The sequence below is a fragment of the Triturus cristatus genome, chromosome 1_2, assembly GCF_964204655.1.
Source record: "Triturus cristatus chromosome 1_2, aTriCri1.1, whole genome shotgun sequence".
Taxonomy (NCBI): Eukaryota; Metazoa; Chordata; class Amphibia; order Caudata; family Salamandridae; genus Triturus; species Triturus cristatus.
The window spans coordinates 591751517-591776049 of NC_140580.1; the positions used below are offsets into that span (position 1 = coordinate 591751517).

General features: G+C 50.9%; 2 protein-coding genes across 2 annotated transcripts in view; one reads left to right on the plus strand and one right to left on the minus strand.

Moving 5' to 3' along the window:
- The window catches only part of CFAP43 (cilia and flagella associated protein 43), a 638428-nt gene extending 619271 nt beyond the window's left edge, over positions 1-19157 (minus strand). Inside the window, exon 1 of the mRNA XM_085607024.1 lies at positions 18980-19157. Within this exon, the coding sequence (XP_085463150.1) occupies positions 18980-19062 (83 nt within the window). The 5' untranslated portion in view covers positions 19063-19157. The remainder of the gene's footprint in view (positions 1-18979) is intronic.
- A 125-nt stretch (positions 19158-19282) lies between these two features.
- Positions 19283-24533, plus strand: part of LOC146867704 (glutathione S-transferase omega-1-like) — a 481051-nt gene continuing 475800 nt past the window's right edge. Inside the window, exon 1 of the mRNA XM_085607050.1 lies at positions 19283-19319. The gene's annotated coding sequence lies outside the window, so the exon portion shown is untranslated. The remainder of the gene's footprint in view (positions 19320-24533) is intronic.

Sequence of the window (24533 nt, forward strand, 5' to 3'; positions counted from 1 at the left end):
TAGGGTCAGCCGCGATTCAATCAGCAGGGCTCTCGACTCCGGGATACAACTGCCGATCTGTGGCGGGGTCGCCCCAGATATAGGTCTGGAGCCCTTTGATGTCCGGACCCAGGCGCCCGGTGGGGGCGGAGAGGCCGGGTGGAGGTGGCCAGACGCCCAGCAGGAGAGGCGCCAGGCCCAAGGGAGTTGCAGGGCAATCACACCTCGAGAGGGGAGGACAGTTGGGGGTCCCATCGATACTGTCCTCCGCCGGGGGCGATGAATGGTTCCTGCGGCACCCCCTGGCCAGTTCATGGTGCCTCGATGTCGGGGCTTCGCTGGGGTCGAGGCCGGGTTGAGCGGGGTCGCGCTGGCTGGTGCACAGAGTCACGTGGGTGCCAACAAGATGGCGGAGCCACGAGGGGTATGCGACCTCGTGCCGCTCAGGAGGAAGGGCCTCGGTGCAGTTCAGAAGGGTGGCCCGTGAAGGCCGGGGCGGGGAACGGGCACAATCCACGGGGGTAAGGACCATGCCACGAGGCCGGGTCCAACATCACTCATAACATGCACAGAGTTTTCCGTCAAAGTCGGCGACCTTATTGGCATGTAACAGTATGGGATGCTTCTCAAAAAGTAGCTTAAGAGAATCTATACCGTCTCCCCCAGACAGACAGTAACATAATTTATAAAGAAATTAAATAGGAGAGGGACCATGATGCAACCCAGCCGGACTCAAGAGAGGATGGGAAAAGGGGGGCTAAATTCCCCAACTAAGTCAAATTGCACTTGCACTGTATTGCAGTAGTGCAGACCTTGAAAAACGATGGATTTAGGCCCAGATCTCTGTACTGGGGTGAATGTATGACATTGTTATGCATTCTGTCCATCAACTGTTGTTTTTGAATTTGCCAACCCGAGTGGGACGGGTATGCTCAGACGTGAGTCCCGTGCTCTCCATGCCACTGGAATCAAGCTATCCTGGCTGAAGAGGGGTGAAACCCCGAAACCGGTCCTAGGATGCTTGCTTCCAGTCCAGGGAGGATCTGGCTTGGCAGATCGGGCTGGACTGTTCCCATGAGGCACAGGGTCAAGGCTGATTTGCATATGGCTGGGTTCAAATTGGAATGGCATGGTGAGCAAAAAAACGATGGATTTAGGCCCAGATCTCTGTACTGGGGTGAATGTATGACATTGTTATGCATTCTGTCCATCAACTGTTGTTTTTGCTTTAATAGGTGCCAACAGAGGTGTATCAACACCCAGCAGCTGATGAGTGCTCCAGAGCCATTTTCTACATACCAAAACAAAGGCCAGACCTCAGATCAATAACATTTTAACTATTTTGCAACTTTTAAATCCTTATTCCACAAAAAAAGGGGTGAGAGGTCAAAGTCAAAGTCAAAATTTGCTTTATTCGGTTAAAATATTAAAACCATCAAAGCACAGGACAGAAATTCATGATACAGGCAAATGCAATTACAGAAAAATTATTAACACAAAAACTAAATACAATACTGTTTGGCGCAATATACAATAAAAGTATGTTTTTCAATTAATTCATTCATTCAGTAATAAAACATTCTAAAAAATCGTGTCTCCTTAAAAGACTCTGTCCACAACAACATATTAAGAGCGGTGCTCATTGGCGGATAACTATATAAGCTGAGCCCTGTTTCTAGCTCTTAAGGCACCCACAATAAAGCAAGCAACCCCAAAACAAGTCAAAGGAGAGTCCAACATTTGTAAATAGGTCAATGCAGGCCTTGCTTGCTTAAATGGACAATTCTTCAAGATCGGCAAAATATATTTTTTACGCTGAGAAGAGTAAAATTTGCAGAAAAATAACATGTGCAACAAATTTTGTTCAGAAATGTTGTCACAAGGACAGGGCCCCAAAGTTCCCTCTTTAAAAAATCCTTTTGGGTATGCCAAGAGCCAAGGGAGCAAACCATGCTTAAACCTTATTAGCAAAAACATGTGGAAAGGTTTGTTGATGTAGGTTAAATAGGGCTGAATCTCACTCCCTGAACTTAACATAACAAACCTCCTAACTGTCGGTTTCCCCAGCTCATCTCCTTCCCTTGACAACATTGCTCTGGACAGAAATTGGATCTTAATGGCCTTGATTTGCTCTTTACTTAGTACACAAGGGCTGGTAAACAGTTCCAGACAGCCAAGTGCTTTCAAGTTGTTTTTAATATAGCATAACCATGGGATGGACAAGGCTTTTTCCAAGGACAGGCAGTCTTCGATAATTTGTTGGTTTAGGTTTGGTGGCTGCTGTGCCCAAACCCTCAACCAACCTAATAGCGGTGCAACAGCTATTTGGTCAGTAACATATCCCATCCCCAAATCCTCATGAATGTTAAAAATAGGAGCAGAGGGGGGAGAGACAACAATTTCCGAAAGAAATTATTTTCGACTACTTGAATATTAGGAGAAGCCTTGTAACCCCAGACCTCACTTCCATAAAGTGCCATGGGCAAACACTTTGCACTATACATTTTTAATAGAGCAGGAAGCGGTTTACACCCTATGCGCTTTGCAAAGCCCAACAATGCGCCAGTAGCTCTGGCGAGATTGTTCTTTTTCTGAGCACGTTGTATAACCCAAGATGATCTGTCGTCAAATGCAATCCCCAGATATGGGAACGACTGAACTTTGGTTAATTCCTGCCCATTACAGAAGAATTTCACCCTTTTTGCTCTCCCCGAGCCAATCGACATAGAATGTGATTTTTTAAAATTTATTAATAAGTCTAAAGAGACCATAAAATCATAAAAACCATTTAAAAGAGCTTGTAATCCTCTCGCGGTTCTAGCCAATAAAACTGTGTCATCCGCGTATAGTAATGCGGGGATCATTTTGGAGCCGGCTTTCGGAATGTCTTTACTAACCGCAGTTAAAACCGGACCCAAGTTATTAATGTAAGGCGAGAAAAGTAGGGGTGCAAGAATACACCCCTGTCTTACTCCACGCTTTACCTGCCAAGCATCAGTCTGACTTCCGTCTTCACTATAACGAACAACTGCGGTGGTGTCCTCGTGGATAACAGCCAGGAAAGAAATCAGAACTGTGTCAAGCCCCAAAGTGGCTAGTAAGGCCCATAGTTTTTGTCGATTAACAAGGTCGAAAGCGGTGGACAAGTCCATAAAGGCTAGATGGAGGTCCCCCTGCTTAGCGACCGTGTACTTTCCTATGATCAGATGCAAGTTAAGGCATTGGCCAACAGTTCCCCTTCCTTGTCTGAACCCATATTGTAGGTCAGAAATTATAGATTGCTCCTCCAACCACAATGTTAAACGGGCAAGGACAACTTTACCCATAACTTTCACGGCGGAATCCAGGAGAGAAATAGGCCGGTAACAAGCCGGGTCTTCTCTTGAACCCTTTTTAAAAAGAGGGACAATAACAGCTTTGTCCCATGATCTTGGAGCTCCGGCCTCAGAAGCAGCGTTAAAAACGCGAGTTAAAACTTTCGCCCAAAACCCTGAGTCAGCCTTATAAAGGTCCGCAGGAACTCCATCCGGTCCTGGGGCTTTACCTAATGCCATTGCCTCAATGGCCTCTAGGACTTCCTCCTCCTTAAAAAGGATTCTTGAGGCTAATGTGTAGTCTGCGTAATTTACTGGGTTAATGTTGGACCTGTCAGCCCTAGGGTGGTCTCCCCTTCTATTTTTGTATCGTGCCTCATTTTTTCCACCCTCATTTTTATGTTGGACTAGGTCTCCGGGCGCCTTTTCATTGCCAGACAGTGTTAAGGTGCAGGTGCTCCCTTCTCCCAAGATGGCTGCCACAGACCCCTGCTACTGCAGGGTGGTCGTTTTTCATAGTAGCACCCTAGCTGCCAGGAGCTGGCTGGAACCCACAACAATGTTGCAATACCAGCCCGCCTTTTTGTCCCATAGTTAGAGTGGGGAAGCTCCTGGAAGAAGCTGGAACCTTCTAGAAGGGAGGTGGGGTTTTACTTTTGCCGCCTTGGCTAGAGGTCACCTGACCTAGGGCTACTTAAGAGTGGGAGGGAAACTTTTGTGGTGAGTTGGCCATTGGGGTGAAGCAGAGCTGGAAGAATCCACCAGGAGTGTAGGCGGTAGGGCCTAGCCAGGGACTTATGCCTCTGAGAGTGACAGGATTTAGGTACTGCCTCTTAAGTGAGTGAGGTGCCCTGTGAATCCCACTGATCTTGCCCAGTAGTAGGAGGACCCAGAGACTCTCTGCCAGCCTGACTAGGAAGGACCTAGTCGCCCTCTCCATCCCTACCCCTGTAACAGAACCCCTTAAGGGCGCCAGATACATCTGCGCCAAAAGACTTCATCTGTCAACTGAGAACTGAAACCTAACTTTAAGAACTGAGACTGCATGACAAGAGCGAGCTGTAAGCCTTGAATGCCAGAGCGGAGACTGCGTGTCCAAGCTACCCTAGTGAACAAAATACTAAGCCGATTGCCAAGTCACCGGGGATCGACCAGGTACTAGCGCTGTGACCCCCGCGCTCCCTGCCCTGGTCTGGGACCCCCGGCAGCGTGCTCCGCTGAGCACCATATCCCCATCCTTAATTTGAGCCCCCCCCCTGCGACGACGAAGCCAGCGCGCTCACCGCCGCGGCCTGGAGGCCTGGGAGAGTGCTCTGCTGTGTCGCGAGGCCCAGGCGAAGTCCGGGGCCCCGTCGCTGCCGTCGCAGCCGTGTGAGGAGAAGCGCAAGGTCGGGGCCGAGTTCCCCCAACATCGTGAGGACGGACGCCTGCTGACGCCGAGACGGAGGTAAGCCCGGAGGCCGAGATCCCCCCTGGTGCGCCCCCTGCTGTTCTGGAAACCACACCGCACTTGGCCCGGGTTGTCCCCTCCGTGGGAATCCCCTCCCCTGCCTGCGCGACGGAGAGACCCCGCCGAGGGATCCTGTCCGTGTCCCCCCTCCTGTGGTACCGAGCGCGGTGCTCTGTGAACTGCACCGGAGCATAGGGACTCGCTCCTCAAGTCCAGTAATCTTCCCCGCTGGAAGCCGTTCAAAGTACTGACTAACATTACTCTCGTGTGGCGCTTCACGCCACCGACTCTGCTTCCTCAGCCGGAGAGACCGGGACGGCGAGTAACCGCATGTGTTATACGCTCTGCTCGAAAGTAATTACATGCCAAGGAATGCGAGTAGCGCACTGTGTTACATGTTCTGCTCGAAAGTAACTATATGCCAAGGAATGCGAGTAGCGCATTGTGTTATATGCTCTGCTCGAAAGTAATTACATGCCAAGGAATGCGAGTAGCGCACTGTGTTACATGTTCTGCTCGGAAGTAATTACATGCCAAGGAATGAGAGTAGCGCATGGTGTTATATGCTCTGCTCGAAAGTAGTCACATGCCCAGGAATGCGAGTAGCGCACTGTGTTATATGCTCTGCTCAAAGGTAATGACATGCGACTGATTACGAGTCACGCGATGTATTAAATGTTCTACGCAAACGTATCCACATGCAACTGATTGCGCGTAGCGCTATGTTTATATGCCTTGCTTCACAGTACTAGGGGCCCTTGATCACGAGGAGCGCTCAGTTCTACAGGCGCCATGTTAAGTGAACCCAATGTGTCCCCTTTCAAGTATTACGCTTAGTTAGACGGCCGGTTCAGGGAAAGACTTTACGTAAGCGCGCACGGCGCTAGAACAAAGTTAGGCACTGCATAGATATCACCCAGAGTGTCGAATGTAATGTCACAATGGTATTATGATTCATGTATTACCTTGTTATTTCCTGAACTGCATCTGACCAGCTATACTTGGATAAACTTGAAGTATTTGCATAATTTAAACGGTGTGGCGTCCCTTATTGTGTGTGACTCTAGTCCATGAGAAGCGTGTGGTGTATGGTTGCTTAACACATAGCCCTCTGGTTGCCCGACCGGCTCGCGCCACGCTACCGCCTATAGGGCCTGGTGACCCCAGTTTCCTACATTGGTGGCAGCGGTGGGATCCTTGGGACTTGTGACCATACAGCACCCTTCCGTGAGGCGAAGGGCGCCACAATTAAACGCCTAGCCTACATTTTTTTTGTTCCACAGCTCAGAAACCATTGTTGCTGTATCATTAGTTCCACTGTCCAGGTAGAGAGTGCAAGAAGCCTGGTTAGCTATTGACTGTTGCCTACACCCTAGGAATTTTCTCCTTAGTGTCTAGGTCCCCACCTGCCAGAATGGAATCCCGGTTAGCTGACCTCGAGGGGTACACACCGAAGCAACTAAGGGAGTTCGCGCAGGAGTTGGGGGTGCCTGGGATGCGGAGGGCCAAAGGGCCGGAACTCCGTACCGCCATTAGGGCATGGGTAGAAGCCCACCCAGACGGGAGAAGGGATGAGGGACAGGAAGCGCCAGAGGCACCTCAGGGGGAGAGCGCCCAGGAAGTCCTAGACATCTTGAATGTAGACATGTCTGAGAATGTGCCCCCAGGAAGACGTTCTGGGGCCAGTAGTAGGACAGGGTCCAGGAGGAGCGCGCCTCCAGAAGAGTACGAGGACAGGAGGGAAGAGAGGCAATTAAAATGGGAGCTGGCCAAATTAGAGCAGGAGAAAGAAAGGGAAAGGGCCAGATTGGAACAAGAAAGAGAGAATAAGAAATGGGCAATGAAGGAGAAGAAGCTGGCGCACGAGCTTCAGTTAAAAGAGCTGGAGTTACGCGCCCTCCAATTGAACGCGTCTAACAAAGACAATGGTGGCAGCATACCCAGGGAACCTCAAGAACCAAAATTCTACCTACCCAAAGAAGTCATAGCCAATTATACATTAGGGGATGACATCATGAAGTGGTTGGAGGCATACGAGGTAGCCTTAACGGCCCATGGGGTACCCGAGAGTAACTGGGGAGGTGGTCTCTACCGGTATATACCTCCCACTGTTAGGGACACCCTGTTATATTTGGCCAAGGCGGATCAGGTTAAGTACGCCCCCATGAAAGAGGCCTTGTTAAAGAAGTTTGGCCTGAACCCCGAGAAGTATAGGCAGAAGTTTCGTGGCAGCCATAAGCTGTCCACCCAGACATGGGTAGATTTTTTTGATTATGCGAGGAAGGCACTAGATGGTTGGGTGCGTGGCAGCGAGGTACAGGACTACCAAGGGTTGTACGATCTTTTTTTAAGGGAGCACCTCTTGGATAAGAGCTTTCCGGAGCTGCGCCAACATCTGGTGGACCGCAAGCTGAAGGATCCTCGAGAACTTGCGGAGGAGGCAGATATTTGGGCGAGCACCCGGGTGTCTCACAAGGGCCCCGGGGGAGATGGCTCGAAAGGCGGACAGGGTTTCCCCCAGAAGAAAGAGGGGGGAGATAAAAAGGTAGAGTTCTCGAAAGGTCCCCAAAATAAGTTTGGGAAGGGAGTAGGAACCCCACCCCCGTCCAATTCCACAAGACCCACTTACCCTGACAGGAGTCAGCAGCCAAGGATTGTGCGGTGCTACGAGTGTGGGGAGATTGGACACTACAGAGGAGATCCCAAGTGTCGCAAGCGACCACCAGCCCCATCGGGCGTGAAGAGTCCCGGGGTGAGTAGTATAGCGCTTGGGGTGGAGCTGCCCTTAGATAAGGAAGGGGAGTGGACAGGCCTGACACTGGTTTCACTCGGGGATAGAGAGGTGGTCCCCGTAGTGTCCCTGCCCCCGAACACTGCTAAATATCAGCAGAGGGTGAGAATTAATGGGGAGGAGGTGGAAGCTCTGAGGGACACAGGGGCCAGCATGACCACTGTCGTGCGGCGGCTGGTGTCCCCAGACCAAGTAGTTCCCGAGGAGTTCCATCCGGCCGTATTGGCTGACGGCAGTTTGAGTCACTATCCAGTGGCTCGTGTTCCATTCGAGTGGGGAGGAGTCAAAGGCCTACTGCGAGTTGCTGTGAGCCCTGCCTTGCCTGTGGGTTGTTTGCTAGGGAACGACCTGGAGCACACCAAATGGAAGGACGTCGAGTTTCACGCTCACACTGAGATGCTGGGATTACCAGGGTGGACTTGCGTGAGCACGCGGTCCATGGCTGCCCGGCATGGAACTCACCCGGAGTTGGAGCCTGGAATCATGGCCCAACCCAAACCCAAACGTGGGAAGAAGAAGGTGGTAGAGGACATGCCCCGTGAGTCGGATGGGGAGGCCGCAGAGGTGCCCCCGGAGTCCGCGGAGGTAGATGTCGTTCCTGTGGAGGACTTGCCGAACCTTGCTGACTGGCAAGTGGAAGGAGGGCCTACCCGGGAGGAATTCTGTCAAGCACAAAGGACGTGCCCCACTCTTGAGGGTATGCGGCGGCAGGCCGAAGCTCAAGTGGCTAGTCAGGAACTGGGAGGTTATCATGTGTATTGGGAGGATGGTCTCCTATACAGTGAGCCCAGGGTGCCGGTACATGGATCTTCGAGGGCCATAGTGGTCCCCCAGTGTTACCGGGCCTTCCTGCTGGAGTTAGCGCACGAGATCCCCTTAGCTGGACACCTGGGCCAGGACAAAACCTTTGCACGGTTAGTCCCCCATTTTTATTGGCCCAGGATGAGGATTGCCTCAGACGCCTTTTGCAAGACCTGCAAGTCTTGTCAGGCTAGTGGCAAGACTGGGACAAAGTTGAAAGTCCCGTTGGAACCGCTCCCCGTGGTCGGGACCCCTTTTGAGAGGGTCGGTATCGATATTGTTGGGCCATTGGACCCTCCGACCGCAGCGGGACACCGGTTCAGCTTGGTTTTGGTGGACCACGCCACAAGGTACCCAGAGGCTATTCCTCTGAGGACCATCACTGCACCGGTGGTGGCGCGGGCACTGTTGGGAATTTTTACCCGAGTGGGATTCCCGAAGGTCGTGGTGTCGGACAGAGGCACCAATTTCATGTCGGCCTACATGCAGGCCATGTGGAAGGAGTGTGGAGTGACCTACCGGTTCTCCACCCCTTACCACCCCCAGACAAACGGACTCGTAGAGCGCTTCAATAAGACATTGAAGGGGATGATCCGAAGCCTTCCCGAAGGCTTGAGGCGTAAATGGGACGTCCTCCTCCCCTGCTTGTTATTCTCCTATCGGGAGGTACCGCAGAAGGGAGTCGGGTTCAGCCCGTTTGAATTGCTCTATGGCCATCCCGTTAGGGGTCCCCTCAGTTTAGTGAAAGAGGGGTGGGAGAAGACTTCACAGAAGCTTCCCCGTGACATTGTCAGCTACATGCTGGCGTTCCGCAGCCAGATGGCCAAGCTGTGGAAGGCAGCCACAGAGAACCTGGAGGCTAGCCAGACCGTGATGAAGGAGTGGTATGACCGCAACGCTCGGACGGTCGAGTTGGACGTTGGACAGAAGGTGTGGGTTATGGAACCTGGGGAGCTGTGTGCCCTCCAGGACCGGTGGACTGGCCCGTTCGACATTGTGGAGCGGCGAGGCCAGACCACATACGTTGTGGATGTAAAAACCCCCCGTCAGCCCCTCAGGGTGCTCCACGTCAACCGCCTGAAGCCGCACCATGAGCGATCGGAGCTTGCTCTCCTTATGGTGACGGATGGGAGCGAAGAGGAAGAGAGTGAAGCTCTTCCTGACCTTCTTGCGGTACAAGAGAAGGATGGTTCGGTGGAAGGTGTAGTCCTCTCCCCATCCTTGACCCCAGAGCAGCAGAGGGACTGTCGCCATGTCCTGGGACAGTTCGCCTCGTTGTTCTCCCTCACGCCTGGAATCACTCATTGGTGTACCCATGATGTGGACACAGGGGATAGCCCCCCGGTGAAGAACAAGTCTTACCAGCTTTCTGACCGAGTGAAGGATAGCATCCAGCGTGAGGTGACAAAGATGCTGGAGCTGGGGGTGATAGAACCTTCCAGCAGCCCGTGGGCTAGTCCAGTGGTGTTGGTGCCGAAAGCGGCCCCACCGGGTACGACGCCAGAACTTCGGTTCTGTGTGGACTACCGGGGGTTGAACTCTGTCACGAAGACAGATGCTCACCCCATCCCACGTGCAGATGAGCTGGTGGACCGGCTGGGAGCAGCCCGGTACCTCAGCACCATTGACCTGACATCCGGATATTGGCAGATTGCCATGGCCGACGGAGCACGGGAGAAGACAGCGTTCTCCACCCCAGAGGGCCACTACCAATTTCGAGTGATGCCCTTTGGGCTCAAAAATGCTCCGGCCACATTCCAGCTGTTAGTGAATCAGGTACTATCTGGCCTGGAGTCCTTCTCAGCAGCCTACTTGGATGACATAGCTGTCTTCAGTAGCAGCTGGGAGGACCATCTGCAACACCTCCAGGAGGTATTGCAGGCGCTGCAACGCGCTGGCTTAACTATTAAAGCCAGCAAGTGCCAGATTGGACAGGGATCTGTCGTGTACCTGGGACACCTGGTGGGCGGAGGTAAGGTGCAACCCCTCCAGGCCAAAATTGAAACCATCTTGGCTTGGGAGCCCCCCAAGACCCAAACAGAGGTCCGAGCTTTCCTCGGCCTCACTGGGTATTACCGCTGGTTCGTCAAGGGATATGGTACCATCGTGACCCCCTTGACGGAGTTGACCTCAAAGAAACAACCTCGCAAGGTCATATGGACAGCTGCATGCCAAGAAGCCTTTGATACGCTGAAACATGCGATGTGTACAGCTCCAGTACTAGCAACACCCGATTTCAGCAAGGAATTTATTGTACAGACCGACGCCTCAGAGCACGGAATAGGTGCGGTACTCTCGCAACTCAACACCGAGGGCCAGGACCAACCTGTGGCCTTCATATCTCGAAGACTCCTCCCTCGGGAACGGCGATGGAGCACCATTGAGAGAGAAGCCTTCGCGGTGGTATGGGCTCTGAAGAAGTTGAGGCCATACCTCTTTGGCACTCACTTCCTTATCCAAACCGACCACCGCCCCCTTCGCTGGCTCATGCAGATGAGAGGCGAAAACCCCAAGTTGTTGAGGTGGTCCATTTCCCTACAGGGGATGGACTTTCGGGAGGAACATCGGCCCGGAGTTGACCACGCCAATGCTGACGGTCTCTCCAGGTTTTTCCGCCTTAGTGAAGAGAACTCCCTAGAGGTTGGGTAGCTCTCCCCTCTTTCGGCTGGGGGGGGACGCATGTTGGACCTGTCAGCCCTAGGGTGGTCTCCCCTTCTATTTTTGTACCGTGCCTCATTTTTTCCACCCTCATTTTTATGTTGGACTAGGTCTCCGGGCGCCTTTTCATTGCCAGACAGTGTTAAGGTGCAGGTGCTCCCTTCTCCCAAGATGGCTGCCACAGACCCCTGCTACTGCAGGGTGGTCGTTTTTCATAGTAGCACCCTAGCTGCCAGGAGCTGGCTGGGACCCACAACAATGTTGCAATACCAGCCCGCCTTTTTGTCCCATAGTTAGAGTGGGGAAGCTCCTGGAAGAAGCTGGAACCTTCTAGAAGGGAGGTGGGGTTTTACTTTTGCCGCCTTGGCTAGAGGTCACCTGACCTAGGGCTACTTAAGAGTGGGAGGGAAACTTTTGTGGTGAGTTGGCCATTGGGGTGAAGCAGAGCTGGAAGAATCCACCAGGAGTGTAGGCGGTAGGGCCTAGCCAGGGACTTATGCCTCTGAGAGTGACAGGATTTAGGTACTGCCTCTTAAGTGAGTGAGGTGCCCTGTGAATCCCACTGTTCTTGCCCAGTAGTAGGAGGACCCAGAGACTCTCTGCCAGCCTGACTAGGAAGGACCTAGTCGCCCTCTCCATCCCTACCCCTGTAACAGAACCCCTTAAGGGCGCCAGATACATCTGCGCCAAAAGACTTCATCTGTCAACTGAGAACTGAAACCTAACTTTAAGAACTGAGACTGCATGACAAGAGCGAGCTGTAAGCCTTGAATGCCAGAGCTGAGACTGCGTGTCCAAGCTACCCTAGTGAACAAAATACTAAGCCGATTGCCAAGTCACCGGGGATCGACCAGGTACTAGCGCTGTGACCCCCGCGCTCCCTGCCCTGGTCTGGGACCCCCGGCAGCGTGCTCCGCTGAGCACCATATCCCCATCCTTAATTTGAGCCCCCCCCCTGCGACGACGAAGCCAGCGCGCTCACCGCCGCGGCCTGGAGGCCTGGGAGAGTGCTCTGCTGTGTCGCGAGGCCCAGGCGAAGTCCGGGGCCCCGTCGCTGCCGTCGCAGCCGTGTGAGGAGAAGCGCAAGGTCGGGGCCGAGTTCCCCCAACATCGTGAGGACGGACGCCTGCTGACGCCGAGACGGAGGTAAGCCCGGAGGCCGAGATCCCCCCTGGTGCGCCCCCTGCTGGTCTGGAAACCACACCGCACTTGGCCCGGGTTGTCCCCTCCGTGGGAATCCCCTCCCCTGCCTGCGCGACGGAGAGACCCCGCCGAGGGATCCTGTCCGTGTCCCCCCTCCTGTGGTACCGAGCGCGGTGCTCTGTGAACTGCACCGGAGCATAGGGACTCGCTCCTCAAGTCCAGTAATCTTCCCCGCTGGAAGCCGTTCAAAGTACTGACTAACAGTACTCTCGTGTGGCGCTTCACGCCACCGACTCTGCTTCCTCAGCCGGAGAGACCGGGACGGCGAGTAACCGCATGTGTTATACGCTCTGCTCGAAAGTAATTACATGCCAAGGAATGCGAGTAGCGCACTGTGTTACATGTTCTGCTCGAAAGTAACTATATGCCAAGGAATGCGAGTAGCGCATTGTGTTATATGCTCTGCTCGAAAGTAATTACATGCTAAGGAATGCGAGTAGCGCACTGTGTTACATGTTCTGCTCGGAAGTAATTACATGCCAAGGAATGAGAGTAGCGCATGGTGTTATATGCTCTGCTCGAAAGTAGTCACATGCCCAGAAATGCGAGTAGCGCACTGTGTTATATGCTCTGCTCAAAGGTAATGACATGCGACTGATTACGAGTCACGCGATGTATTAAATGTTCTACGCAAACGTATCCACATGCAACTGATTGCGCGTAGCGCTATGTTTATATGCCTTGCTTCACAGTACTAGGGGCCCTTGATCACGAGGAGCGCTCAGTTCTACAGGCGCCATGTTAAGTGAACCCAATGTGTCCCCTTTCAAGTATTACGCTTAGTTAGACGGCCGGTTCAGGGAAAGACTTTACGTAAGCGCGCACGGCGCTAGAACAAGGTTAGGCACTGCATAGATATCACCCAGAGTGTCGAATGTAATGTCACAATGGTATTATGATTCATGTATTACCTTGTTATTTCCTGAACTGCATCTGACCAGCTATACTTGGATAAACTTGAAGTATTTGCATAATTTAAACGGTGTGGCGTCCCTTATTGTGTGTGACTCTAGTCCATGAGAAGCGTGTGGTGTATGGTTGCTTAACACATAGCCCTCTGGTTGCCCGACCGGCTCGCGCCACGTTACCGCCTATAGGGCCTGGTGACCCCAGGTTCCTACAGTTAACATCCTGTATCTCCGAATATAGACCACTAAAATGGGCCACCCATTTATCTGGCGGGATAAAACATTCTTTAATAGTGTTCTCCTGCTCATTAAAAAGGGGGCAATTAATCACCTTCCAAAACTGGCTGCTATTTTTCTGAGTGCTTGCATCTGACAAATCATCCCATGCCTTGTTTTTTAACTCACTTTTCCTGGCCTTAGTCGCTTTTTTATAGTTTCTTCTAGCCTCAGTTAACTTACTTGGGTTATTGCCAGGTTCTTTAAGAGCCGATAAAAGGGCAGAGTGAGCACTAGCACAGGCATGGTCAAACCAGTTTTTAAATTTCTTGGGCTTTGGTTTCCCATAAGTGGTGAGGTTCCCCGTTACATGTTTAGTAATTCTGTCAAAAGCGCCCAGAATAACCATCGGTTGAGCCGATGGCGAAAAACACAAGCTAAAATCCTCTTTTTTACATTCATATAAGTTAACAAGGAAGTTGGCCGGGTTAATAACATCCCATCTCAGTCGTCTTCCCTGACTGGTAGACTCAAGATTTATGTTAGAAATCAGAGGCAAGAGAACATCTTTCCTCAGTGCCTTGACTTTAATTTCCAGTGTGAGTGGGTTATGGTCACTTAGAACATTTTGCGTGACTCGAAAAGTACCCAATAGGTTCACCATTATACGTGGTACAAAAATATAGTCAATTGTGCTACAATGGCCTTGACCTGTAAAAGTGTGAACCGGGACCAACAAATCTTGAACAGGCATATAAAGGTAATAGGACGATACCATATTCTCTAAGAAAATCCCACCCTTAGAGTGTTCAAAATGGATAGCCTCTTGTGAGCAAGAGTCATGATGATTATTTACAAAACAGTTAAGATTACATACATGAATATTAAAATCGCCAAAAAGTACAAGAAAATAAGGTTTAACATTAATTGCATCATACTCATCCAGAAAGCTGAACAGTGCTTTGAGATGCTCTAACTCGTCCGACCTTGTGAATGAGTTATAAAAATTAACCACCAAGAATGATGGTAAATTAACACATTCCATTTTCACCGCTAAAATATGAGGAGAATTGGTTACTATCAGCTCAGTACTATATAATAGCTTTAAGCTGAATAATAACAAAAGACCCCCTCGTGGTCTCCCCATAACAGAGGGCATAGCGTATTTAATGAAAGATTGGTACCCATCCAGGTAATAAGGATCTGTGGCCTCCCATGTTTCTTGTAAAGCGATTATATGATGAGTAGAGAGGAGAGCCCTCCAATTTTGATCACCTCGTTTAGAGCGAAGACCAGCAATGTTCTATGATAAAGCAGAAATTGAATCTATTGCTGGAAAGCCCGTTACACCCACTTGTTCTCCAACTAAACAATTGTCCAATTCAAGTGAAGGGGGTAATGGATCAACCTCTACTCCATAAGAAGGCAATTCAACACCCAAATTATCAGAATTAAAAGTAGGAGTTATTCCTCTCTTTACTACGGAGACTACCTCAGAACATCTCGGTGTGACACTAATGGCAGCCTCTGTCTGTAAAGATGAGTTGTTAACTGTCGGGGCGGTGAAATTAACGTTGTAATCCACAGCAGATGACCTAGCAGATAAAAGCCCAAAAGGGTTAGAGGGAACTGTGCTGAAAATCTCATTGTGTGTGTAGACTCCATTAACCCTAAGTCAATCATTTGTATCTAAGGTACTAAGGGCTTCAAATCTGTTTTTTAAAACCAGTGGGTTACTTACAGGGACTTGCTGAAAGGGGCGCTCTCTCTGTCTAACCGGACCTAAAAAGGGTGGAGGGTAAAAAAAGCCCAATGGAAGAACGTTAATGTGGTCCTGTTGAATTCTCAAAGACCCTGCTTGTCTTAAAATGTGATCAACTATGTCGGGAGAACTAAAATTCACAACAACGCAATCACCCCTCAGAGTCTTGTTGGTTTTCCCCACCCACGGAACCCTTCTCACCATTTTAAAACAATCAAAGAGATGACTCCCCAAAACTGTCTTCCCAGCCAAAAAGTGAAGGGTTTTGTTTTTCAAGGAAGACCAGTGCTCTTCCTTGCCGTCACAAGTCTTCGGGACATTAGCCAAGATGACCGTGTATGGGCATGCCTCTGGTGGCAAGTTTAATGGACGTTTCTTATATGTCAACTGTCCCTGTACTAGTCGACTATCAGTAGTGTCCCTCCGCCCTGGGCTAACACCGCTAATGCTCCGAGCAGATGGTAAGGGGATTGTAGAGCCTACCACAGAACTTGCCATAGAATTAACCATATCCGACACTCTAGAGGTGACTTCACCTAAGGGAAGTAAATCAGAAGGAGTGGGCCTTAACACCGGAGCACATTGACCAGCGATGTGGCGTTCGATAAGAATGAGTCTTTTGTCAATCTCACTAAGTCTATCCAAGACTGGCAAAATAAACTTACTCAAACTCTCGTCCAATCGTTTAATCAAGTCAGCTGACATGTCTTTCATAGTGACAGTGCTCCCTTGAGCAATAGACTCAATAAACCCATTTCCTAAATGAGTGGTAGCCTCAACCGTTAAACTACCTACCGGAAGAACCAACCCCTCACCAGGATCTTTATTTCTGGATTGCTTAGCGTTTTGGCAGTTTCCAGTAGGGGCATGAGTGGCTTTTCTCTTGCCCTTGGGTACTTTAACAGGGACAACAGAGGGGGTCTTTAATTGCCTAGAGCGTAAGGCTGGGGGGGACAATGAAGGACTAGATACATTCAACAAAAGTTGATCGCTAGAATGACCAAACTCTAAAGCAGTCCCAGAAGAAATAGAATGAGGTGCCTGCGTGGGCGCAGATGTCAGGAGCTGGGTAAGGGGCTCTAAAGACAACCTTTTCTCAACAATCTCAATTTCTTTAGAGACAGCATGTTCAGCTTTTTTTAGAAACGCGTCTAAAGTCCCTGAACCCGCCACTGTTGAGCCCTTACTGTAGTTTTTTGCCATAGCTTGCACTAAATCAAATCTCTTGGGGCAGTTATGACCACAACTAGCACAACATATCAGACATTTGCAAAACAAACCTTGCAACAAGCTTTATATAGCGACAGCTAGACCCCGAAGGCAGTTGGAGCTGGTAAAGGGGGTGGCCCAGCCCAGCCCTGTCCGCCCCCGGACGGCCACAGATGGCCCGCCCTTTGCCCGGGCTTAGCCCGGCGCCGCCCGCGCGCGTCCCGCGACGCGAAGGAAGTGCCGGGTCTTTAAGCGCCTCCTGGCGCGGGAAACGCTGTCGGCGGGTCTCCCCCCCTCTCGGGCTGCTGGGAGTTGTAGTTGTATCGTCCCCACTCAGCGGCCGCTGTTGTTGTAGGCGGCGGCGGAGGACGGAGAGGTCAGCAGGGCGAGGCGCACAGGGCACAGGGCGCACCAGGTGAGGCCAGCAACAGGAGTAACAGCGCACCGTAGGTCAACACAGGAGCAACCCGCTCTGTCAAGGAAGTGCCGGGTCTTTAAGCGCCTCCTGGCGCGGGAAACGCTGTCGGCGGGTCTCCCCCCCTCTCGGGCTGCTGGGAGTTGTAGTTGTATCGTCCCCACTCAGCGGCCGCTGTTGTTGTAGGCGGCGGCGGAGGACGGAGAGGTCAGCAGGGCGAGGCGCACAGGGCACAGGGCGCACCAGGTGAGGCCAGCAACAGGAGTAACAGCGCACCGTAGGTCAACACAAGAGCAACCCGCTCTGTCAAGGAAGTGCCGGGTCTTTAAGAGCCTCCTGGCGCGGGAAACGCTGTCGGCGGGTCTCTCCCCCTCTCGGGCTGCTGGGAGTTGTAGTTGTATCGTCCCCACTCAGCGGCCGCTGTTGTTGTAGGCGGCGGCGGAGGACGGAGAGGTCAGCAGGGCGAGGCGCACAGGGCACAGAGCGCACCAGGTGAGGCCAGCAACAGGAGTAACAGCGCACCGTAGGTCAACACAAGAGCATACCCTTTTCCTCCCAACATAAGCAAACACACATCAAAAAAGTTCAACAATTATTATTGTTAATGCCTTTTCCTTATACAGAGATCTCTCTGGGAAATGCAGGACCCTCACTCACATCAAAATTGGGCAATCTTCATCATTGGGCCTCCTACACCCTGGACCCCAAATGAGTCCATCGTGGGCTCTACCACAGAAGGGGGAGTAAGGTTTGTTTTATATATTCTTTATGTGGAGTTATTATGTCTTTCTCCTCATGCCTCGAGCTCTTGAGTCTGCGTCACTCGAGCCGTGACGGAATGTGGAATCTTTATCTCTCATTCTTTAACGGTCGAGGAGCAGTATGAGTGGAAAGAAAAGGACGCACTGTGAGGCTGGAGGTTGCCTTATTCTCCGTGACACCTTCTGCCCTGGTTGGAACTCCATCATGGCAGTCTTTTGATCATAAAGTATCCCATTCGTCCTCGCAGCAGCTTCTTCAATTATAACACTGGCAACGAGGAAGGGTTTGATGAGTGATGCCAACATTAAAACGGTAATAACTTTCTTAACTGATCTATTTTCAAGAGAAGGTTTTCCATTGGAAGTTATATCAGATAACAGGATGCAGTTTGTGTTGGATGACATTGTAGGATTCTTAAGAGATGCTGGTATCAACCACAAAAAATTTAGTCCCTATGATCCCCAAAGTAATGGTCATATGGAAAGAGCTAATAGACTTGTGAGTGAATGTGTCAGAGGTGCAATCATTCAAGGGGTGGATGTAGTAGATGCGGTACGTGCCATGTAATGGTCTTATCGCAATGTCCTTATTGAGTAACGGGGGGTTCGCCATTTCAAGCACTGTGGGGGAGATCTTCTCCGGACTTTCTTAAGTCTGCATGTTTGAATAATCTGCCTAAATTTGAACTTAGTTTTGACATTAAGCAACATGTTGGTGAGAAGCATGCTAAGAATGAACATAGTCAATTTAGAAGTAAGATTAAATACGCTGTGTGCAAAAAGACATCGTCAATTTCTTTCGAAAAAGGAGAATGGGTTCGCATTAAGTTAACTAGCGTCAAGGTAATGAAAGGCAAAGTGAAATATGGTGCACTTTGTAAAGTGGTTGAAGTGAATGTGGATAGAAGTGCGGTGAGATTGAAAAATGGACAATGGTGGAATGTTGCTTAAGTGGTTAAGGTTTCTCATATTCCTGAGAGAGTAACTGTGTCTTCCAAGTCTAAAAGTGGGGGAGGTGGTCCCTTTCGTGGGAAACGTGAAACTAAGGTTCCTGTGAAATTCAAGGATTTCGCAATGGGATAAAGAAATATATTTATTATGCATAGTTCATCTTGCTTTGTATATGTGTATAGTTATATAATTGTAATGGTTATTGCATTACTCTTTACTTATGTATGTATATAGTGTATTGCTATGTTAATAACCTCTGGGATTTTTTGTATGCTTTGTTTTGTTAGACATCTTGTTTTATTCTTGTGTTAGCATTAAGGGGGAAGTGTGTTTTGTCTTTTTCCTCGTGCCCAGCGCTCTCGAGTCGTGACGTAATATGGAATCTTTACCTCACATTCTTTAACGGACGAAGAGCAGGGCGAGAGGAAAGGAGAGAACGCACTGTGAGGCTGGGTACCCAAAAGCAAAAAACATAAAACCACGCCTGACGCCTAACACTGAAGAACTCATATGGTCAGCAGTATTACAACAAGTATACACCAAAGTCGTTCGCCCTCCCACCTGAGCTCCAAGGGGCTGCTGCTGACGCTGCTAGCGCGGGCACTAACGCTGACGATGTTGATACTGCTGCTGCTGTCCGCCATGGTTTGCTTACAGAAAAGAGAGTTGCTGCCGTAGAGCTTATATAACTAAATTAGTGCCCCATCTCGCTACTTTTTGAGACTTCCGTTTACCAGCGTCACCATGGAAACACAAACAGCTTCTCCCATTGGCCTGCGTAGAATCTTGGAGCCATGTCACGCACGCACGTTTCTTGGGCTGCCAGCCTCGTTGGTCACAAGTACTAACAAAAACAAAAGACGGTCGTGCTAATACTCCCGTAAACTCGTAGAGGGTGCAGGTACAGTAGCACCTATTTTAGAATTGTAACTGCTTCAAGTGCCCCATGTGGAAATAATTGTTGAGGCATTGTTGAAATGGAAAAGTGTATTTTGCGAATCCAGAGGTATATATGTTTCAGCTGAGCTTGGTGAAGTCATGAGGAGGTGCTCATGACAGTCATGATCGAATTCTATATTTTTTCAAATCCTTAACCCCCAACATGGACAGATCTGATAGTAAAACTATTATGTCTTAATGGGCCAGAAATTGGCCGGGATTTAGGACCTCTTACGGAGTTAGTGCAGCTGGAGAGATCTGTGTATGTGTGTAATCTTTGGTCATTTATTTGAATCATTAAATAGATGATGGTTCATGAGTTTGTTATGGAAAATTAAGTGTAATGTTCAGGTCACATGTTTCCATTTTTATGTGTGATAGCTCAGCGGGTTGATGCTTTTGTTGCAGAGACCTGGCTTATTATTACGTGTTGAAAACATTTACTTTTTGACACGTCTTGCCCTGATTACTTACTGGTGATCCTTATTACTCTTAGTCCTACTCTTCCTCGATTCAGTCATAAACAACATGAGGTAGTATCCAATTACAGAGAGGCAACAAAACAGGAAATGCATGCTAACCCCACTTACCCTCTGGCTAAGGGCTATAATTACAATAGCCATACCTTAACACTTACTGAAATACAAAGCAACACAAGTGCCTGATATCGGGAGTGTGGGTGGGAAGTATGACTGGGTCAAGGACGAGTAAGGCTAAAAATAATGAGGATTACCGGTAAATTATCAGGGCATTATTTCTACGTCCCTTGTACTCGACCCAATCATAAACAACATCAGGTAACCCAAAGCATGCACCCAAAAATGAAGGCCTTGAAAATACTGATACCTGAAATAAAGTAGACACAATATATAAAGCACCCCTAAATAAATTTAATGCCACACCCAACCAATCAAACAGGAGCAGGAGTCTCATCTGCCTATAATACACCACTCCCAAAATTCAAGCGATTGGTTTGAACACAATTCAGATGATAATGTCTTATGAACGGGGACTCAGAAGCTCAAGATCCAGCCCAACAGTTCTAATCTACGGACACTTCTTTAAAAGCGGCCTATAAAGCCGACACCCCACAAGAGGATTTTGCTTAAATGTTAGAAGAACAAGTCAACTCAGAGCCATGATATGCCAAGGAGATGGTGTCTTTAATCCAGTGACACAGGGTCATCTTAGATGCAGCCTTCTCCTGTCCTGCAGGACCAAAAGTCAGAAAGAGACTGTCAGAAGTCCAAAATGTAGCAAATCTGTCAACATACACAGACAATGCATGTTTCAAATCCAAAGTGTACAATACTCGCTCCTCAGGAGAAGAAGGAAAAGGACAGAGAAAGGGTAAAATGTACGTAGAATGTACTTTTGGAATAAATCCAGAATTCAGTCTCAACATCACTGCATCCTCCATGAATTTCAGTGCACCTCAAAGCAGATAGATCCCCTAAGTGCCTGTCCGACGTGATAGCCACCAGAAAGGCCACTTTGAAGGAAAGGAATTTCAAATCCACCGAAGATAAAGGTTCAAAAGGAGGGGATTGAAGAGCGTAAAGAACCAGAAAAAGATTCCACTAAAGCACAGAAGATCTGAAAGTGGGAGAAGACAGAGAACAACTACGAATTAAACTGGAAACCAAAGGCCCAGCATTTGATGAAAAAGACACAGAATCCCTGAACCCTGTGATACTTGCCCATTCAAGGTAGATAGCGCATAACCTCTATCAAACCCATCCAGGAAAAATTATAGAATAGAAGAAATTGAACAAGATGTAGAAGATCATGAAAAAAACATCTAGTGTCAAAATTAGCCCAGTCTTTAGAGCACAGTTACTCATAGTACGGCCCGCGGACCGCCAGCGGCCCGGCAAGCCTTCCTTGGCGGCCCACGGACCTTGCAGACATCCTACCTGTGTTTTTTAAAAAATAAATAAATAGTGTTAGCAAACACTGCCGGGTGCAGCAGCCTGGACTCTGAGACTCTGCTCTGTGGGGGCCGGGGGATTCCAGTGATTGTCAAAGTGGAGAAGCAGGGGCTTAAAAGGTGAAATACAACAAAGCTTTATTAACATGTAAATGGTCTTTTAAAGACCTGTGAAGTACTCGGGTGAGGCTGTGTGTGCGCGCTGGGAAGCTGTCTCAGTGCGGCTGTGTGTGCGCGCTGGGAAGCTGTCTCAGCCCGGGCTGAGGGCTGACACACACACGGGGTGAGATGACAGAGGGTGACGGAGGAAGGGAGAGGAAGACGGAGGGAGAGGGAGGGAGACAGAGGTTGACAGAGGGTGACAGAGAGAGGGAGACAGAGAGGCGCAGTCTGGGGGAGACAGAGGGATGGAGACAGAGGGAGAAGGAGGGAGGCAGAGGGAGGGAGAGGAAGGGAGACAGAGAGAGGCAGAGAGAGGGAGGCAGAGAGGGAGGCAGAGTGGGAGACAGAGGGAGGGAGACGGAGGGAGGGAGACGGAGGGTGACAGAGGGAGGGAGGGAGGGAGAGGGAGGGAGAGGGAGACAGAGGGAGGGAGACAGAGGGAGGGAGAGAGACAGGGAGAGACAGAGGGAGGGAGACAGAGAGAGAGATAGAGGGAGGGAGACAGAGGGAGGGAGGGAGACGGAGGGAGACAGAGGGAGGGAGGGAGACGGAGAGAGACGGAGGGAGACAGAGGGAGACAGAGGGAGACGGAGGGAGAGGGATGGAGACGGAGGGAGAGGGAGGGAGACGGAGGGAGAGAGACAGAGGGAGAGGGAGGGAGACAGGGAGGGAGGCAGAGGGTGACGGAGGGAGGGAGGGAGACAGAGGGAGACAGAGGGAGACAGGGAGGGAGACAGAGGGAGAGAGACAGAGGGAGAGAGACAGAGGGAGAGAGACAGAGGGAGGGAGAGAGACAGGGAGAGATAGAGGGAGGGAGACAGAGAGAGAGACGCAGGGAGGGAAACAGAGGGAGGGAGACAGAGGGAGGGAGACGGAGGGAGACAGAGGGAGACGGAGGGAGATGGAGGGAGAGAGACAGAGGGAGAGGGAGGGAGATGGAGGGAGAGAGGCAGAGGGAGAGGGAGGGAGACAGGGAGGGAGACAGGGAGGGTGACAGAGGGAGGGAGACAGAGGGAGGGAGAGGGAGACAGGGAGGGAGACAGAGGGAGAGAGACAGAGGGAGAGGGAGGGAGACATAGGGAGGGAGAGAGACAGGGAGAGATAGAGGGAGGGAGACAGAGAGAGAGGTGGAGGGAGGGAGACAGAGGGAAGGAGACGGAGGGAGGGAGACGGAGGGAGGGAGATGGAGGGAGACAGAGGGAGGGAGATGGAGGGAGACGGAGGGAGGGAGAGGGAGGGAGGGAGACGGAGGGAAGGAGACAGAGGGAGGGAGACAGAGGGAGGGAGGGATATAGAGGGAGGAAGGGAGACGGAGGGAGAAGGAGGAAGAGGGAGGGAGATGGAGGGAGACAGAGGAAGGGAGGGAGACGGAGAGAGACAGAGGGAGGAAGGGAGAGGGAGGGAGGGAGTGAGACGGAGGGAGACAGGGAGGGAGGGAGACGGAGGGAGACAGGGAGGGAGGGAGACGGAGGAAGACAGAGGGAGGGAGGGAGACGGAGGGAGAGGGAGACGGAGGCAGAGGGAGACGGAGGGAGAGGGAGACGGAGGAAGAGGGAGACGGAGGGAGAGGGAGACACAGGGAGAGAGACAGAGGGAGAGAGACAGTGGGAGAGAGACAGAGGGAGAGGGAGGGAGACAGGGAGGGAGAGAGGGAGAGAGACAGAGGGAGAGGGAGGGAGAGAGACAGAGGGAGAGGGAGGGAGACAGAGGGAGGGAGACGGAGGGAAGGAGACAGAGGGAGGGAGACGGAGACAGGGAGGGAGACGGAGACAGGGAGGGAGATGGATCGAGGGAGATGGAGGGAGAGGGAGGGAGATGGAGGGAGAGAGACGGAGGGAGAGGGAGGGAGACAGAGGGAGGGAGAGAGACAGGGAGGGAGACGGAGGGAGGGCGACGGAGGGAGGGCGACAGAGGGAGGGCGACAGAGGGAGGGCGACAGAGGTGGAGACAGGGAGGGAGACAGAGAGGGAGGAGGGAGGCAGAGGGAGGAGGGAGACAGAGGGAGGAGGGAGACAGAGGGAGGAGGGAGACAGAGGGAGGAGGGCGACGGAGGGAGGGCGACGGAGGGAGGGCGACGGGGAGAGAGACAGGGGGAGAGAGACAGGGAGAGAGAGACAGGGAGAGAGAGACAGAGGGAGGGAGAGGGAGGGAGGGAGAGGGAGGGAGAGAGGGGTGGGAGTGGGAGGGAGAGGGTAGGGAGGGGGAGAGAGAGAGAGAGAGATGTGTATATGCCGGGTCTGGTGGCTCAGTGGACGAAGACGTCTGCTGCAGGGACCTGTGTTCAACCTCATGGTCACAATTATTTTTTGCTTTAGCCCAGCCCCTCCCCCTCTGACCCTGCCCCCACCGGTGTGGCCCTCGGCCACAAACCATACTGTAAATTTGGCCCCCGAGAGAAAGTTTGTGAGTACCCATGATCTAGAGTGTGCATATATGGTTACATAATCAGTGATTTGTTTTAGGACAATCAACTAGAACCACCTGTGGTGAGAAGGAAATTAAAACAAGTCTACTGTGTCTGTAATTGGCACTCCGACCTCCTTAGCTGAAAGGTAAAAACCATATAATCTTTAGGTAGCATAGAAGGTTACCCATGAGTAAGATCTGTACTAATCTAATACTACATAATTAATGCAAGGTAGCTGTGGGTCCGGTTGTCCATTATGTTAATGTGCTTTGTGGTGGTGGTGTTTTGAGTGGCGCTTCCTTGGTCACAGTATTAAGCGTTCTATATGGGGCAGACAGGACGAATCAAGGCATATAATACCAATAGAACAGACTAGTAGGTACTATTGGAGATTGTATTGTACCTCATAATCTTCTCGTGTGCTGGTCAGCGAGCTTCTGGCATCACATTGGTCCATCCTCATCCTGGTCCAGCATGATCATATATTTAAAAAGTATCACAAGTATGTGCACACTGGATGCCGTTTTAGGTCTGACGTAAGCCAAGACCTTCTGTTTTTCATAACAAATATAATATATAGCATACATACAGTGGACTCCAGGCCAGCCTCCATCAGCAATTGGACAATAACATTCAGGCCACGCCACGGCACAGACTGAATGGGGCTATGGGACCGC